General features: G+C 36.3%; 1 protein-coding gene across 1 annotated transcript in view; it reads right to left on the bottom strand.

Annotated features, from left to right (window-relative positions):
* Nucleotides 1–2,551: 2,551 nt before the first annotated feature.
* The window catches only part of LOC124612283 (protein GDAP2 homolog), a 678,155-nt gene continuing 663,537 nt past the window's right edge, over nucleotides 2,552–17,169 (bottom strand). Inside the window, exons 13-16 of the mRNA XM_047140390.1 lie at nucleotides 13,405–13,544; nucleotides 8,278–8,332; nucleotides 4,111–4,254; nucleotides 2,552–4,015 (exon numbers count right to left, since the gene is read on the bottom strand). Of these exons, the coding sequence (XP_046996346.1) occupies nucleotides 3,974–4,015; nucleotides 4,111–4,254; nucleotides 8,278–8,332; nucleotides 13,405–13,544 (381 nt within the window). The 3' untranslated portion in view covers nucleotides 2,552–3,973. The remainder of the gene's footprint in view (nucleotides 4,016–4,110; nucleotides 4,255–8,277; nucleotides 8,333–13,404; nucleotides 13,545–17,169) is intronic.

Genomic DNA, 17,169 nt, shown 5'->3' with positions numbered 1-17,169 from the left:
TGACAGCCTCATCCTCTAGCATGTAATACGACTTGAATTTACACTCATTTTACTCCATAACCGGCCACCAAGTAGATTTCCTAGTGGCACATTCTCCTGACCGCCCATATCCTACAATTAGGCAGCAAAACCTTTCTCTGATATACAGAGGGCCTATTTGCTCTTAAGGTAGTACAAGACACACTCACTAAGTAACATATCCATCTTTGTTCTGACAGATGTACAGATACATGATGGGTTATTAAATGTATGATCCATTTAATTTCAGACATGTAGTGGTGTGAATTCCATTTCTTCCACCGATATTCCTATCACTTATCTTCCAGCCATCCTCAGAGTGAGCCAAGACACCACAGGTCAGAAATTTAAAGGATTATTCATTACACCGTGGAAAGCTAGAAATATTGTCTGTGTAACAGTGTTTGCGTCGTCTGTGAATTAATGTGTCGGTCCCTGAAGTACTTGTGAGGGTGACCTTGTGAACAGAATTTGGGAGTTCTTGTCCTAATGAATTTATGAGATTGTAAGAAGTATTTATTTTTCTTTCTCTTCTTATGCACTTCAAGGCTTAGGCAATATGGCTGTTCCAATTTCATGTAATTAACTGAGGGCCTGTACCTGTTTATAACAAATGGAATTCTTTCTTCATCCATCCGCTTGAGGTGTCTCCATTCTTCTGTGTATTTTTCAGTTTTCTCATTAAATATAAATTTGGGGGGGGGGGGGGGGAGGACAGGAAAGAAGAGAAGGAACTGATGGTATCAGCTGCATCGGGACTTTATGCAGAATCAGCAACAACAAGTGAAATGTATGCTGGACTGGGGCTCAAACTGAGGGTATCCTGCTTGCTTGTGTTAACCACATTTCCAAACCATACGGGATGAAAGGAAGTACAATGACATGCCACCCAGCTTAGTTTCATCACTCTCATCAGATCCCAAATAACTAGCCAAATAGGACACCACACCTTTGTTCATTGCACTGGTTGTGTGCAACTACTGCGTCAATTTCCTGCCTTTCATAAGAACAACATATTTGACTGAGGCACACCAAAGGTCTTTCCACCGACTGTCAGCTTGTGGTGAGTGTGTTTTAGCTTCGCAATGAACACAATTTCTTGTTTTCTGTTATGGTGTATTTTCACCTTCTGTACATTGTAACATTGGGTATGTTTCTAAGGTTCCTAACAATATAAAATGGATTGCGACAGTTCTTGAAGAGCACAATATCATTGGCATAATTGTGTTCTGATAGTATGTGAATAGTCTGATGGAATTGTAGAGAAGTTTTGGGAGGTTATGAAGCAAGGGTCAGTGACACCTCTACCTACCTGTATTGTGGAACAAAATATAATTTAGCAATGCATTCTGTTTCGTTGTGGCCAGGAAAGTGATTGATTAATAATGTAAACACCATTACGGATTAGTCTTTAGGCAAGTTCTAACTGGCCAACTGCTACATACAAGGCAATACGAGGAGCCATCTTTGAGGGTGGAATATGTGATCAATATATCGCTAAGTCCCTCCCGCTGTTATTTCCATTAGATTAATTTTGATAATGCTGCTGTTTCTTGATCAAACAGCTCCTCATTTTGCTTCAGAGATTGGATGGGCTGCTTTTCAGATCTCTCTAACACAGAAATAGCCAAGGAGGTACATAAGATACATTATAAATGGATAGAATAAAGACAACCACCATTAAAACAAATTATTCTAATTTACTTTGTTTTACCACATTATTTTGTCTGATGAGCTACATCATTCCCATTGAGAGAATTACCTCCACCCGCTTTGCATAAACTCCATGGCAGATTCACATTGTAGATTATTATTCTGTTGTAAATAGGGATTTGACTCCAGATAAATACTGTAGCTAACTATGTAATTACGAAAATGGTAATTATGTTACAATGGGAAATACAAGATTGAATAATGATGATATTATGAAAAGGATAGATTGCTACTCACCATGTAGTGGAGATGTTGAGTCACAGTCTGGCCTCAGCAGCCGGAGACAGTCAGTGGTCACGCGTGTGTGAGTTGTGTTTGTGTGAAAACGGGTGTGGATATGTTGTCTAATTCAAAAGAAGGCATTTTGGCTGATAGCTTGCTCATTCAGCAGTTTTTTTTTTTTGTTGTGCCAGTCTGCAACTCAACATCTCCACTATATGGTGGGTATAATCTACCCTTTTCATAATACTGAAATTATGTTTCAGTATTGCAAAAGAAAACAAATCATCCAGGGGTTGAGGTTTCTATCTAATGAAGTGCTCGCAGCTGCTGTTGGTAGTGTACTGTATCTGTAACACAACACTCTTAGAGATGGTAGTGGCGATCAATCTTTTAAGCAATAACAGTCATTACCTCTGTCCCTAATTGGCTAAGAATCTTGTGCTACATATCTTGCTAATGTGGTATTTCAATCAGAAGAAAAATTCTTTGGACCTATACAATTTAATTAGTATGTACATGAAGAGTAAATTATTAGATAAAATTTCAACAAATCTGGAGTAGTCTTTATTGTGAATTCTGTGATTGATAACAATCTAGATCCATTGTTATTTTTTATTGAAACTGTGGCACGGCTATTCGTATAGTACAATAAGCATTTTTGTTTTTTTTAATAATTGTCAGAATTTTCTGGTTGAAATTGATGTACAGATATCACATTTTTCCTTTATTTTGGGCTGTTATTCTCTAACTGAACATTATTAATGAAAAAGGCAATACTGACATCTGGAAATAGTGCATATCATTTCAAGATGTCAAGTGCATTTAACAAGTAAAGCATATGTAATATATACTAACAGTTTCCCTCAATTCAGCCCATAAATATTTTCTGCAAAGAGAAATACAGTCAGTCTCAGATTATTGCAATGATTATTGATTGTTTTCACCTGTAATTAGATGTTATCGGCGAATATAACAGGCACTATTTCTGAATAAAGGCAGCATATATTTTAAACGAATTCTCTAGTAAAAATTGTTGTATCTATTGTGGAACCACGTGGAAGGCCACAGGATTTTCAACATTTAACACTTGTTTTACACTTTCAAAACACAATAAATCGTGCATCTGTATAAAAATACTAAACAGTATTTTTGTACCTTTTTCTAATGCACAAAATATTCAACAACAGCTGCAGTAGTGCCCTGAGAGACACTTGACAACTTTTAACTTGTAAAACATAGTTCTTCACTTGTACATCATTAGTGATGCTATTTAATGGTTACAAAATTGTACAAAATATAAAATAAAAATTACCATAAAACATTCATAATGTTATTACATCTCTTAACATATCTCCTCATACAACAAGCACAGGAAAGTAAGCCACTCACTCGTCAACATCTTAATTATTCAATACTACATTAACAATCCTCCCTGTTTAACATGAAAATAAAAATTGATACTGTGGTAAATACTGGCATCTATTTTGTTTTTTATGATATTATTAAAAATATTGTTAATCCACTTTTCACTACATGTCACTGATAAATCATAAAACTTATTGCCTGAACACCAGCACTTTGTTATTAATCATAAACTTTTGTTGTATTGGCTGAACTACTTGATGGCACATTTTACGGATATCTCTAGTGAAAATTTAAGATTAACAATTTTAGTGCTCCCACTTATCAACATATGAAACATCTGTATAGAATAAGAACATACAATTGATTAAAATGGAGTTTACGCTGTCAGTCATTTGATTCTCAGTATTTAGTTTGAGAATAAATACCATTAACACGTCATGGCAGTAGAATGACACAAAAATTTAACAACTTTTATAACCACTTTCAGCCCATATACTCCTTGGAGGTTGATAACAAATCTTCACTGCTTTAAAACATTCTGGCTAAAGTTCTAAATATTATGAAGCTCATTTTATCACTACATTTTTGTTCTGCTATATGGGGCACTGCATTTTGAATTCAACAGTTCTCTTCAGCTTGTGCATTTGGCATCTATCTATGTAGGTGACTCAGGCTGAAAATATCTTAGGCCATTAATCTGGAAAGAAAGTAATATCATTTAACATAAAATGTGTTTTGAATATAATGAATATTAGTAAGGCATATTGTAAGAAAAAAACTAGCTCTACTGACCGACATATCATACTCTGTAATATAAGCTGGTATCTCTAATTGGTCAGGGGACATTACACTGTATAGGTATTCTACACCAGGAAGGCTGTGGACCTTCTGCTTGATGGCTGGAGCCATAAATGTTGTAAACCACCATGTCATCATCTGCAAGTAAATTATAGACAATCATAGTATATTAGAAATTTATTTTGACAAATTATAACACATTCAAAAAATAAATGAAAACTGCTAAAATGAAGTAGCAAAGCTTTCATATAAATAATGGAAGGGTAGGGTAACAACCCAACATATGGTTGAGCCATGAGTAAACACACAAGCATGACTGAAAATGTTGTTAAGCTGTCAGATGATGTCCTCCATACAAATAGAATACACATATACCTTCATGACAACATGGTCCCAGCTGTCAACATTGTACCACAAGCACAGCTCACTGTATTATTTATATTCCACCAACGACTTTCTGGTGTCATATTTGTAAAGCCTTCAGACATTGATTCTGAAATGTCTATTCTATGGCATCTTTCTGTGTGCTTTCTAAGTCATTAAGAATCAGTAACAAATGGAGTTGTAATAGGAATTGCAACAATTTACATTTCATTTACTTTTCAGTTTGAGAGGACAGGTAGTATCTCAGTTAAGCTTCATATTTTTTTTAAAAAATGAAAATATGTTCTTACTAGTTGTAAATGATAAATAAATTTCCATAATGTGCCTATCCTCATTAAGTTTCAAACCCTAAGTAATACTACTTACCATGCATTATGCATTCAAGGACTCTGCAGTTGTTGGTTGAGTATAGTCTTTCTAAAGCCAAGATACCTAGTAGGGTCACAGCAAATTCTCTCTCTCTCTCTCATTTAGTCATTTAAAACTAAAGATGAGCAATTATCTGTATAAAATTAATCATTTCTGAGACAATGCACAACAGCACAATCCTCCAGACAAGTAGATCTGGAATGGACTTTAAAAACCACTATCGTACCAGATTGGCATGAACTACAACTGCCTTAAATTCAGTAATGATGAAAACATATGTAAGGAAATGTTGACTGCTTGCATTATTAAGAAATTGTTTGACATGGCATGGTTATTCACTGCACACCGTATCCATCACACTGTGATGATGAGCAGTTCCCTACAAATGTATTCTTGTTCTTTGCGGAATGACAGACTTGGTAAACTCCCTACACAGTTTCATGGAAAATGACAACAGCCACCACTAACTGAGCATTTTTGGTAAGTTCACAAACTGGTAGTGTCCATATCATTCCATTCATGTATTACTTCATACTAAGGTTGTGGCAAAAGTCATTGCAACTAATTTTTTTTTCTTGCAGATATGTCAACAAATCATAAACTGTTAAATGTTGTGTGGAAGCTATGCAGGCGTAGTGTGTATTCACAATGACAGATGCAAAATTGGCACATTTGGAGGACTAAGAATCTACATTTCATGATCTAGAAGTTTCTTTGCCGTCAATGGGTGACTGTGTGGTGTGCAATGTTCAGTTACAGAATAATTGGTGTGATATTCCTTGATGGCACGGTGACTACCAAAAGGTACATGAAAGTTTTGGAAGATGATTTCACCCACATTATCCAAAGTGACCCTGATTTCAATAAGATGTGGTTCATGCAAGATTGAGTATGATCCTCATCAAAACAGGAGAGTGTTTGATGTCCTGGAGGAGCACTTTGGGGACTGCATTCTGGCTCTCTGGTATCCAGAGGCCACTGGCATGGGCCTTGATTGGCTGCCATATTCTCCAGATCAGAACACATGCGACTCCTTTTTGTGGGGCTATATTAAAGAGAAGGTGTACAACAATAACCCCAAAACCATTTCTAAGCTGAAAACAGCCATTCAGAGGTAACTGATAGCATCAATGTCCCGATGCTTCAGCTGGTCATGCAGAATTTCGCTATTTGTCTGCGCCACATTATCACCAATGATGGCAGGCATATCAAACATGTCATAACCTAAATCCGAATATCTGTAGTGATGTTTACATGTTGAATAAAGTGTGTGTATGCCATAGTTTGTAACTAATTTGAGTTGTTTTTTTATATAGTTCAATTATTGTCACACTTTAGGATATTGTAGACAGAGCTGCAACTGCACAAAATCGCACTGCTGTGGGTATCACATGAATTGACTGCGATGCAGCGACCACCATAGTCTCCTGACCTTTTGCTCTGTGGCTTTGATCTCATATGAAAGGTAAATGAACCACTATGTGGTAGGTGGTTTGCAGTACGAGAGGACATTACCAGTGCTGTTTGGCAACAAATGACCTGATTCAGACAAGGTGCAGCAAATTGGCAACTGGTGGCACAGATGCTATTCAGCAAGTCCCATATAGTTAGCAGTGTGTAGTGAATGCTGCAAGGGACTACTCTGAGGGACTTTAGATTCCAGTTTTGTCATTTCAACTGTATGTTTGCAGTGCTATAATCATTTTGGCTCGAAACCAGTATTATCCTATACTCTACTGTAATAAATAAGTGAGGCACAATGTTTGTGTTTTTTCAGTGTCTACACATGGAGTTTCCATCTATAGTTGCAATGACTTTTCTCCCAATCCCTGTACACAACATTTTCTGGTGGAGTGCAAGAATATATCTGTAGTAAACTGTTCACCCACTGCCACTGAGCTGTACGATTTTGATGAAACATACCGTATCAAAACAGTCAAATCATAATATGCCTTAAACAATTTCCTTAGTAATGCAAACATTCTTCTATACTTGTGCTAGGTACTATATGTGCACTTGTAAACATGTGCAAAATGAAAGTAAGGTTTATCTCCAACCATTACTCAGAAGACAAAAACAAAATTTCTCACCACCTGCATCTTCATCTTCACCCACCTTTCTTTTCAAACATGAAACCCAATAGAAAACATTCAAAAGAAACAGAAGTTTGGCATTTGAGTTGTATGGTTCATCACTAATGCGTTTAATCTTTGTGGGAGCTGAGCAGAGTGACCAACAATTTTTGATAGGATATAATGTAAAATTCTAAAATGTACCTACTGAGAATATTTTGGCCACAAAATAATTACATGTGGGAGATTCCTTTACATCTACACCTACATTTCTCAGAAGGTGGATCATACCCATATTATTTCCCTGGTGTCTTTTTCATTTTCATGGGAAGAAATATAATGTCCTGAATTGGCTCACATGTGTCTGATTTTCCCACTATGGTCATTTTGCAACAGGTACACTGGAGGAAGTGATATGTTGCTTGACTCTTACTGGAAATCATGGTCTCAGAATTTTAACAGTCAACCTTTCTGTGGCACACTATGCCTCTCTTATAGTGCCCACTGCTGCAGTTTGATGAGAACCCCTATGATGTTCTTGCATAAACAAGCCTGTGACAAAGTACACCATTCCTCCTTGGGTCTTCTTTATCTTCTTCACTAATCACATCTGATAAAGCCTCCAGACTACTGAGAAATACTCAACAATGAGTGTAGCATTGTGTAGGCCCACTGTTTCACTGGTGAATTGCATTTCATTAAGATTTTTCTGAAGAATCTTAAGGTCTTCTTGCATTTCACCACAATTTTCTGGCATTATGGCTTTCTTATATAAAACAGTAACATCTGTGAACAGCCTCACAGAACTTCTGAAATTTTATACTAGATCATATGCTGTCTGCTTCAAACAGGCAAAGAGGCTCTCCAAAATTTTCCCCACCCTCTGTTGATCCACACCCCAAAAAAGGAAAAAACAAAGGCCATACCAGTGTTATAAAATTCTTTTCGCACTTCAGTGGAACTTAAGTAAGTTCAGAGTTTCAGTCAGTTTATCTACCAAGGAATGTAAACTCCTAGCAAGCATATGAATCCTGTTTAGAACCATCTGGCATATCAGCACTAATAAGCTACAGTCTCTGCAGATTATCTTGGTATAGCACTATAGGGGAAATGAAGTTCATCAGCAGTATACATTACCCTTCATCTGTTCATTTAGTCACTTTCATGTATGTGTTTGCTCATACATTACATTCATAAAGTTTTAGGGTTTCCAGGCTGTTTGCTACCAGTTGGTCACCTTACTAATTCCCTAACGTATAAGCCTAATTAATTATGGTTACTTATTAACAATAGGTAAATGATAGAGACGTGCACACTTTATCACTCAAGAACATACCTTTGTCCAAATTGTGGGGTGAACGATGTAAAATGATTTCAAATTTTTCTTGTACCTGAAAAACAAAACATTGTAAAGCCAAATGCAGACATATCGTACACCTGATAAATGTTAACACCTGTTGTACAAAATCTGTTTCTAAGACTTGAACAGCATGTAGCAACTGTTTGAAGCAAGTATTAATTTAAAAACAAAGGGAAACACACACAAATTCTTCATTAAAAAAGATAATAAAATTTTATATATGAAGTGAGAAAACAGAGAAGAGCTGACTGTGTCTTAACCTTCTGAATACATCAGTTCGTCATCTGATGATAAGAAAGAAAAAAGAACTAATAGAAGTTCATTTATATTATCATTAGATAATTGATAGAGAAGTAGATATGTTATCATTAATCAGGATATCTGGTTTTAAACTACTTTTCTCGCTTGCATATCTTTTATTCTGTTAGTTTGCCTCTTTTTAATATTCTGCTTTGCTTTGTTACTGTCTTAATTATGCATCCTTGCTCCATGACATCATGTGACAAACATATACCTGTCCCAGCAATAATTCTCAAACAATGGAAAATCCCACATCAACAATGTGGGAAAATATAGAGTGCTGCTTCGTGTAAAGAAGACACACATCAAGTTGCAGACAGGCACTCACATGTAGCTTTTGGCCACAACCTTCATCAGTAAACACACACACACACACACACACACACACACACACACAAAGCAAGTACACCTCACACACACACGACTGTGGACTGCGGAGATGTCCGAGATGCTGGAGCTGGTCATGTGTGCATGAGATGTGCTTGTTTTTGTTTGCGTGTGTGTGTGTGTGTGTGTGTGTGTGTTTACTGATTAAGGTTGTGGCCAAAAGCTACATATGAGTGTCTTTTAATCGTGTCTGTCTGCAACTTGACGTATCTTCTTTATGGTAAGTAGCAATCTGTCTTTCCCTACATTGTTGATATTCCTACCAACAACAATTCTGAGTGCTTTCCTGGCAAATCTACTCTGATGGTGGTAAAAGCATGTTATTGTTGTTGCTGTGGTGATCTTCAGTCAGAAGAGTGATTTGATACAGCTCTTCATGCAACTCTATCCTGTGCCAGCCTCTGAATAACTGCTGCTACCTACATCCATTTGAATGTGCTTACTGTATTCATCCATTGTCTCTCTCTCTCTCTCTCTCTCTCTCTCTCTCTCTCTCTCTCTCTCTTCAAATTTTACCCTCCACACTTCCATCTGTTACCAAATTGATGATTCATTTATGCTTCAAGATGTGTTCTATCAACCGATCCATTGTCTTAGTCCAGTTGCGATATAAATTTATTTTTCCCCAATTCAGTTCAGCACTTCCTCATTAGTTACTCGATCTACCCATCTACTCTTCAGCAATCTTCTGTTGCACCACAATAAAAACTACCATTATGCTATTCCTGTGTGAACTACTTATCATCCACATTTAACTTCCATACAAGGCCTTACTCCACACAAATATCTTCGGAAAACGATTTCCTAACCCTTAAATTTAAATACATGTTTGCAAATTCCTCTTTTTCAAAAATACCGTCTTCATGTAGATAAGGCTTACTGGCCAATGATCTTCAGTGTGGATGCATTCACATCGCTCAAACTCTTACGGGAATCGGTAGATTGACTGCCGCGAGTAACAAGTACAGTGGGCAGGGGCACTATAAATGTAGTGTGTGCACAGTAAGTTGGAAATGTGGGTCTCGCAGGGTGTGCACTAGAGATAAGTCCCTGCAGTCATACTATTCTCTGTGTCCTTGATAGCTCAGTCGGATACAGCGTCCACCATGTAAGCAGGAGATCCTGGTTTCAAGTCCTGGTTGGGGCACACATTTTCAACTGTCCCTATTGATATTTATCAATGCCTGTAAGCAGCTAATGGTCTAGATTTCATTGTAATTTCACTCTCCATTATATCCTCTCTACTTCGGCCATTGTCAATTACAATACATACAGTATAAATGAATGCCCTTGGGATAATAATGGGTATAATTTTTCCTTGCTTTCAGCTGTTCAAAAGACCAGCATACCAAGGTTGTGCTGACTTATTTTATGAGGCTAGCTCGGTCAGTCATCCAGACTGTTGCTCCTGCAATTACTGAAGAGTCTGCTGTTTCTCTTCCGGAACTACATTTTTGTCTGGCCTCTCTACAGGTACCACGCCACTGTTGCCACATGTACAGTGAAGTTATCTGTATCACTGAGGCATGCAAGCCACCCCACACATCAGCAATGTCTCTGGTTCGTACCATTGAAATTACTTCAGTTTATTGTCTGGGTATTATTGATTGCAGAAAAAATGGAGAACGGAAGGTAACAAGAATCCTATTCTTTCATTTTATTATTCACATTTTGCTTTCTGTAGCTCCCATGACACATGAGCATCCCCAGGAAATGAGAGGAGTCAAAATGCGTTACAACAGAGATTAAGCTATGATGAATTTACTGTAATTATCTACATTAATAACAGTAATTAAAATAGGTAGTTTATGTGACAGTTTAAAAGATTGCAAAGTAATGTCTCATGTAATTAGCTGATTACATACAACATTACAATTAACAGCCACATGAGTGTATTAATTACCATTCAAGAACAATAGATTGTTTGTGGAATGAATGTGGGCTTGTTTACAAGGAACATTGCACCTAAAATGGTAATATAAGGATCTGCAAGCTCAGTTATCCAAATGCTGACTATATAGAGTGCTAACATACTTTGTTTATCTTAGTTCTGAATTTCTGGAGATTCCTAACTTCCTGCTCATAAGCAACTTATTGCAATTTTTTGAACTACAAGAAATAAAACCTTGTACCCTAATTACGAATACAAAGGCCTTACACAAGCATATCAGGAACACTGTTAATCGTGTCAACAGTGCCCATGCTGGTGCCACAAACCTCAAGTTACTACAATATTTTCCTCCATCACGCATTGAACCTCCAGCCTCAGGATACACACTTTTAGATGAATTTAATCTTTATTTGGAGGTAAGAGCAACTGTAATGAAATGAAGAGTTTGATACTGAATCATCCCTGTGGAAATATTATTTTGGCTGATGTGATCCAATTGTGGCCCAAGAGGTAAAAGAAACGATGAAAGATGTGTGTGCCAGTAAACTGTGTGTATTGAGTAATATTTTAGAACATGTCTTCTGGAGAATGGCATTTCTTGTTTTTTACTTAAGAATGAACATGAACAGTTACAACCATAAGAAAATTGTTTTTAAATTTGTTATAAGGTAAAAAAATAGTTTTTGCAGTTGTGACTGTTCATATTAGTACCTATGTGTGCTGAAAAAATAAAAATAAAAAAAAAAGCTTCTTGCAATTGTGACTATTCATGTTCATTACTATGTGTTGAATTTTGCAGAGGACTTTACAATACCACAGGAGAAAAAGAATAAATCTTACTAATATTCTGCAACATATAAATTATATACTGGCAACTGATTATTTTTAAAGAAGAGGAATGGTAGTCAGCCAACTCCATGCTGGGAGCTGTAATTTGACAAATTTTAAGCATTTGCAAAAATGAACTTACAAAAATTGCACTAGTCAAAAATGAAAAAAGAGCAAAATTGTGAAACATAATACCAATCAACAATGAAATGATCTAAATCCAATAGAGTAACAAGAATCATTAGAAAAGATGTCGTCCACACTGGACTCGCATTCGGGAGGACGACGGTTCAATCCCGCGTCCGGCCATCCTGATTTAGGTTTTCCGTGATTTCCCTAAATCACTCCAGGCAAATGCTGGGATGGTTCCTTTGAAAGGGCACGGCCGACGTCCTTCCCCATCCTTCCCTAATCCGATGAGACCGATGACCTCGCTGTTTGGTCTCTTCCCCCCAAACAACCAACCAACCAACTCCCATGTATCAACGACGACAAAAGATGTCGTCAGCACTTGGATTACACTGCTATATTTGACAGAGGCCTAAAATTAAGATAAAAATATTTGGAGTATGTTGTTATACAAAGTTCAATATCAATGAGTAGGTAGAAAGTGGTTTTGTTAACAGAGAGAATCTATGCCTTTGGACTACATAATGGAAAATCTAAAGTAGTATGTACTGAGGCTTGAGGAATAATTCAACATGTGCCACAAGAGAAGTGAAAAAAAAAACAATAAAAACTTTGTGCAGTCTGATATATGAGCCATATAATAGATACTGCACCGACAACTGAAACCAGGAGAACTGTTGCACAAACTGAATGCAAACTTAATGGAAGCAACAATCATCAGCATCAGTTCCATAACTTGTAATAACATTCATGGCCCATTCCACAGCTTTTCATCCTCATTGTCTGGTGGGTATACTGAGTTTCTACATGACTGGTTACGTGTACACTGTGCATTTACAAGGATGCAACAGGTCACTTTCTTTAAATTATTTCAGTTTCTTGTAAAATAGTTAAATTGTTCACATTTTTCTAAAAAAATAAGCAGCTGAGTTAATATGTGACATATATCAAACATTTTATGTAAAGAAAATGAAATGAAACATATAGATTGCTGGTTGTATCCAATGAAAATACACATGTACTCATCAAAAATCATGTTGGAACCCATTATATCTCCCTACAGATTAAGGTGAAAGCTCTCAAATCATTTTAAGGATTACAATAAAAAATGTTTAACTGACAAACTTTTATTTTGGTTACAGTTTTAACATAACCTAAGTGAACATGATCAGAGATGTTAATAAAGGCAGCAGAAAAGTAATGTACATCTGGAGCTATCAGTAATTTTAGAGCTGAATGATTTGTCATATGGCTCATCGCATATTTCTCTTTACATTCCCAATTGGAGTGTATTGAAATTAACTGCTTCTTGCTCACACTACTCACTAATTGTTACTTGACATCATTTCAGTTGTCTGCAAGGAATGGCCGTTTATTTTTCTCAATAACTACCACAAACTATAACCCTCTTTTTTAATGCAACTTTTTAAAATAAAAACTAAATGTATTGTTTTTGTTCAGTTGAATCTTTCTTTCAGCCAATGAAAGATAAGTCTTTTAAAATGTCAATTACAGATAAAATCAAATAAAAAAACAGATAGAAACCCAAAAATATCATTTTTACTTACTTGTAAGGCAGCACATTGTATACTTCTCGAAGCCATGTCAAAGAAGGATGATTAGCAGTTGATGTTAAAGTATGGAAGTACACTATTATGTAATCTCCCTTCACTAATGGATCCAACAGGTAGATGAGATATAGCAGTGCCTTAAACAAATTTGAAAGCAATACATTACATGACTGAAATCTCAAAAAATAATAATAATAATAATAATAATAATAATAATAAAAATAATAATTTGGCTGTTTGTAATAAATGAATCGTGTGATAGACATAACTACCATAATTTGTGAGGTCACATGTTAGTTTGTGAAAACAGTGGGAAGAGGTATGAAGATTGGAGATGTCTTGTTTATTATATGTTTCCATTATCAGTCACTGCCATGAGCTGGTTGTAAGAACACTACAAGCCCTTTTTTTTTTTAATTCAAGGCTAAAAAAAACTTTTTTTCATATCCTTCTTGGCCAAGATGTTTCAATTACTTATTGAAAACTGATGCTGACCTACTGTTTCATACAAGAGGCCTCCTGAGTCAACATCAAAATGAAAACTGCTTAGCTAGCATCTAGATCTTAAAATGTCTTAAACAATAGAAAATTCAGGATGGAATGTAACAATATTATGAAAAGGGTAGCTGTTACTCACCATATAGTGCAAATGCTGAGTCACAGGTAAGCACAATCAAAAGACTGTTGGAAAGTGAGTCATCAACCAAAAAGGTCTTTGTCAAAAATAGGCAAAATATACACACACACACACACTCACAAAAACACAACTCTCACACACACATGACCACAGTCTCTGGCAGCTGAAGCCAGTCTTTATTGGTATAGTTTACATCTATCTTCAAGAGTCTTCCAGTTCAGTTCCTTCAGTATCTCTCTGACACTCTTCCACAGATTGAACAAACCTGTGACCATTTGTGCTGCCCTTCTCCGTATATGTTCAATATCCCCTGTTAGTCCTATTTGGTACAGGTCCCATACATGTAAGCAATATTCTAGGATGGATTGCATGAGTGATTTGTTAGCAATCTCCTTTGTAGACTAATTGCACTTCCCCAGTATTCTACTAATAAACCAAAGTCTGCCACCTGGTTTACTCACAACTGAACCTATGTTATCTTTCCATTTCATATTCCTGCAAAGTGTTACACGCAGGTACTAGTATTAGTTAGCCCATTCCAACAATGACACAATGATAGTATAGGCACAGGATACTGTGTGTTTTTGTTATGTGAAGTGCACAATTTTACATGTCTAAACATTTATAGCAAGTTGCCAATCTTTGCACCACTTTGAAATTTTATCATGGTCTGTCTGAATATTTAGGCAATTTCTTTCAGATAGTACTTCATTATAGATAACTGCATCATCTGCAAAAAGCCTGTTGGGGTACACCAAACTTCGTATAAAATGTGGTGAACATAGTTTATTAAGATTTTTGCAATGTCAGTAGGCTCATGTTTATGCATCCATTGATGTTTATGCACTCATTGATATTTGAATATGGAGTTGTGAATACCTGGCAAAATGTAATCAGTTGTGCAGGGTTTGGACACACTGAACGTTAACAATATCAATGGCTCTACCTCACTTCAGCATCCTTCTTCTTGTCAAAAAAGTATGGAGAAGAATTCTTTAATGATAAAATATAATCCCTCTTCCAAATAAATTTATAAATTTTTCACAAAATATTCACACACATTGAATTCATTGAGAGACAACGAGTAAATAAGGGAGATGAAATTACAAATTATTTAGGAATAAAGGAGGTGACTAATTATCTAGACACAATAGTGTACAATTAAATCATTCAAGTAATACTGAGAAATGCTACCTCTAATTTCATGAAGATGTTATAGCTAAAGTAAGAAGGATATAAAATGTGAACTGGCAATAAAAAGATAAGCTTTCTCGAAAAATATTTTGAGTTGGACAGTGGTTTCTGACAGTATCTCTCTTCAAATGGGCTTATATGGAAGCAAAACATGGATGACTGATAGTACATGTTGATTCAAAAAGAACATAACAGTCTGCAATGATACAGAAATTTATTGAGGTATCTCATATAATCTGAATATAATAGAGGGAAACATTCCACGTGGGAAAAATATATCTAAATATATCTGACGAGGCAACCATTGGTTGCGAAAGCTAGAATTTTGTGTGTATGTTTGTGTTTGTTTGTGTGTCTATCGACCTGCCAGCGCTTTTGTTTGGTAAGTTTCATCATCTTTCTTTATAGATATATCTCATATAATCAGTAGATATGTCATTTTGTACTAAACAACCTCAAATTTCACATAAAAGTATCATGTGTCATTTTGGTTCAATGTGACTATCATTTGTGCTCCAACAAAAATCCCACTGGTAATCAATTTTTCCTACATTCGTTGCAGCAAATTGGGTGTAACTTATGCAACAGTAGTGTAGATTCAATTTATCATGCTGGCTAAACTGTGTAGTAGGGGAGGAACATGCACATGGACTTTAACAAAACCACAGAAAAACAAATCTAATGTTGTCAAGCCTGGGGAACTAGGGGGCCATACAATTGGCCCTTCACAGCCAGTCTACCAACTTGGGAAGTGATTATTGAGGAAACCTTGCACTTCCTTGATGAAATGAGACAGTGCACTGTCTTTCTGGTAGTAAACCATCCCATGTCAGTCATCTTCATCGATCTGTGGAATTAAAAAGTTTTGCAACATTTCCAGATACAAAATATCAGTGACAGTTTTCTCCATGAAGAAGAAAGGACTGTACACTTTGCTGAGAGCACAAAACACATTAACTTTGGGGTTGTCAAACTTGTTCCAGGATTGCATGTGTATTTTTGCTGCCCCATATTCTGCAGTTGCAGGTGTTACCATAACACTGACATGAAATGTTGTCTAATCGCTGAAGATTATTGTGTTCAGGAATGTCTCATCATCCTCTATAAGATGCAACATTTCTGCACAGAATTCCCATTAGCAACTTCATCTGCATCACCAATGTGCTGTGCCATTGTGAATCTGTATGGTTTCAAGTGTAAACTTCTATATGCAGTACTTGGCAAACAGTCTTTTGTGGAATAACGGACTCGCAAGACGCATGTCATGTTGATTTTTGTGGACTCTGGACAAAGTGCTCCCTAACCTGTTCAACATTATTATCAACGCGTGGTCATCCAGGTGATTTATTGTATCACAGTGAACAACCCGTCTCAACAAAGTTCTTGTGCCAAGAGTAAATTATAGCCATACTTGGAGGTTCTTTAGCATATTCACTGTGAAATTTATGCCGAACACTTGTTGTAGAGTTCATGAAATCAAAACATGCAGTGAGCATGCTCCGAACCAGTGAAAGTAGCCATTTTAATTGCACACAACCATGGTGCTTCTAGAGGCAGGAGGGGGTACTTACACACTACTTGAATCAAACTTCAGGTTGTTTGCTACAAAATAACTCATCTACTGATTCTGTGAGTTATCTCAATAAATTTCTATATCGTTCCAAAGACTTAAAGTCCGATTTGACCCTCAGCATAAACAAGAAGAAAACTGAAGATTTTAAAATGTGCTACTAGACAAAAGGTGAAGATTAACTAATGAAGAGGTCCATGTGGATAGAGGCTGCAGCAGTTACACTGAAATGAAAAGATTTGCGTTTGATAGTCTAGTGTGGAGAGATGCAGCAAATCAGGTTATTGAAAAGCAAGGCCAGTATCATCTTCTAGAAACCTATGCTTTGAATACCACTGTCATTCGAATGTAATCTCCACTT

Source organism: Schistocerca americana, chromosome 4, assembly GCF_021461395.2.
Source record: "Schistocerca americana isolate TAMUIC-IGC-003095 chromosome 4, iqSchAmer2.1, whole genome shotgun sequence".
Classification (NCBI taxonomy): Eukaryota; Metazoa; Arthropoda; class Insecta; order Orthoptera; family Acrididae; genus Schistocerca; species Schistocerca americana.
This window is presented reverse-complemented; position numbering and strand designations above follow the sequence as displayed.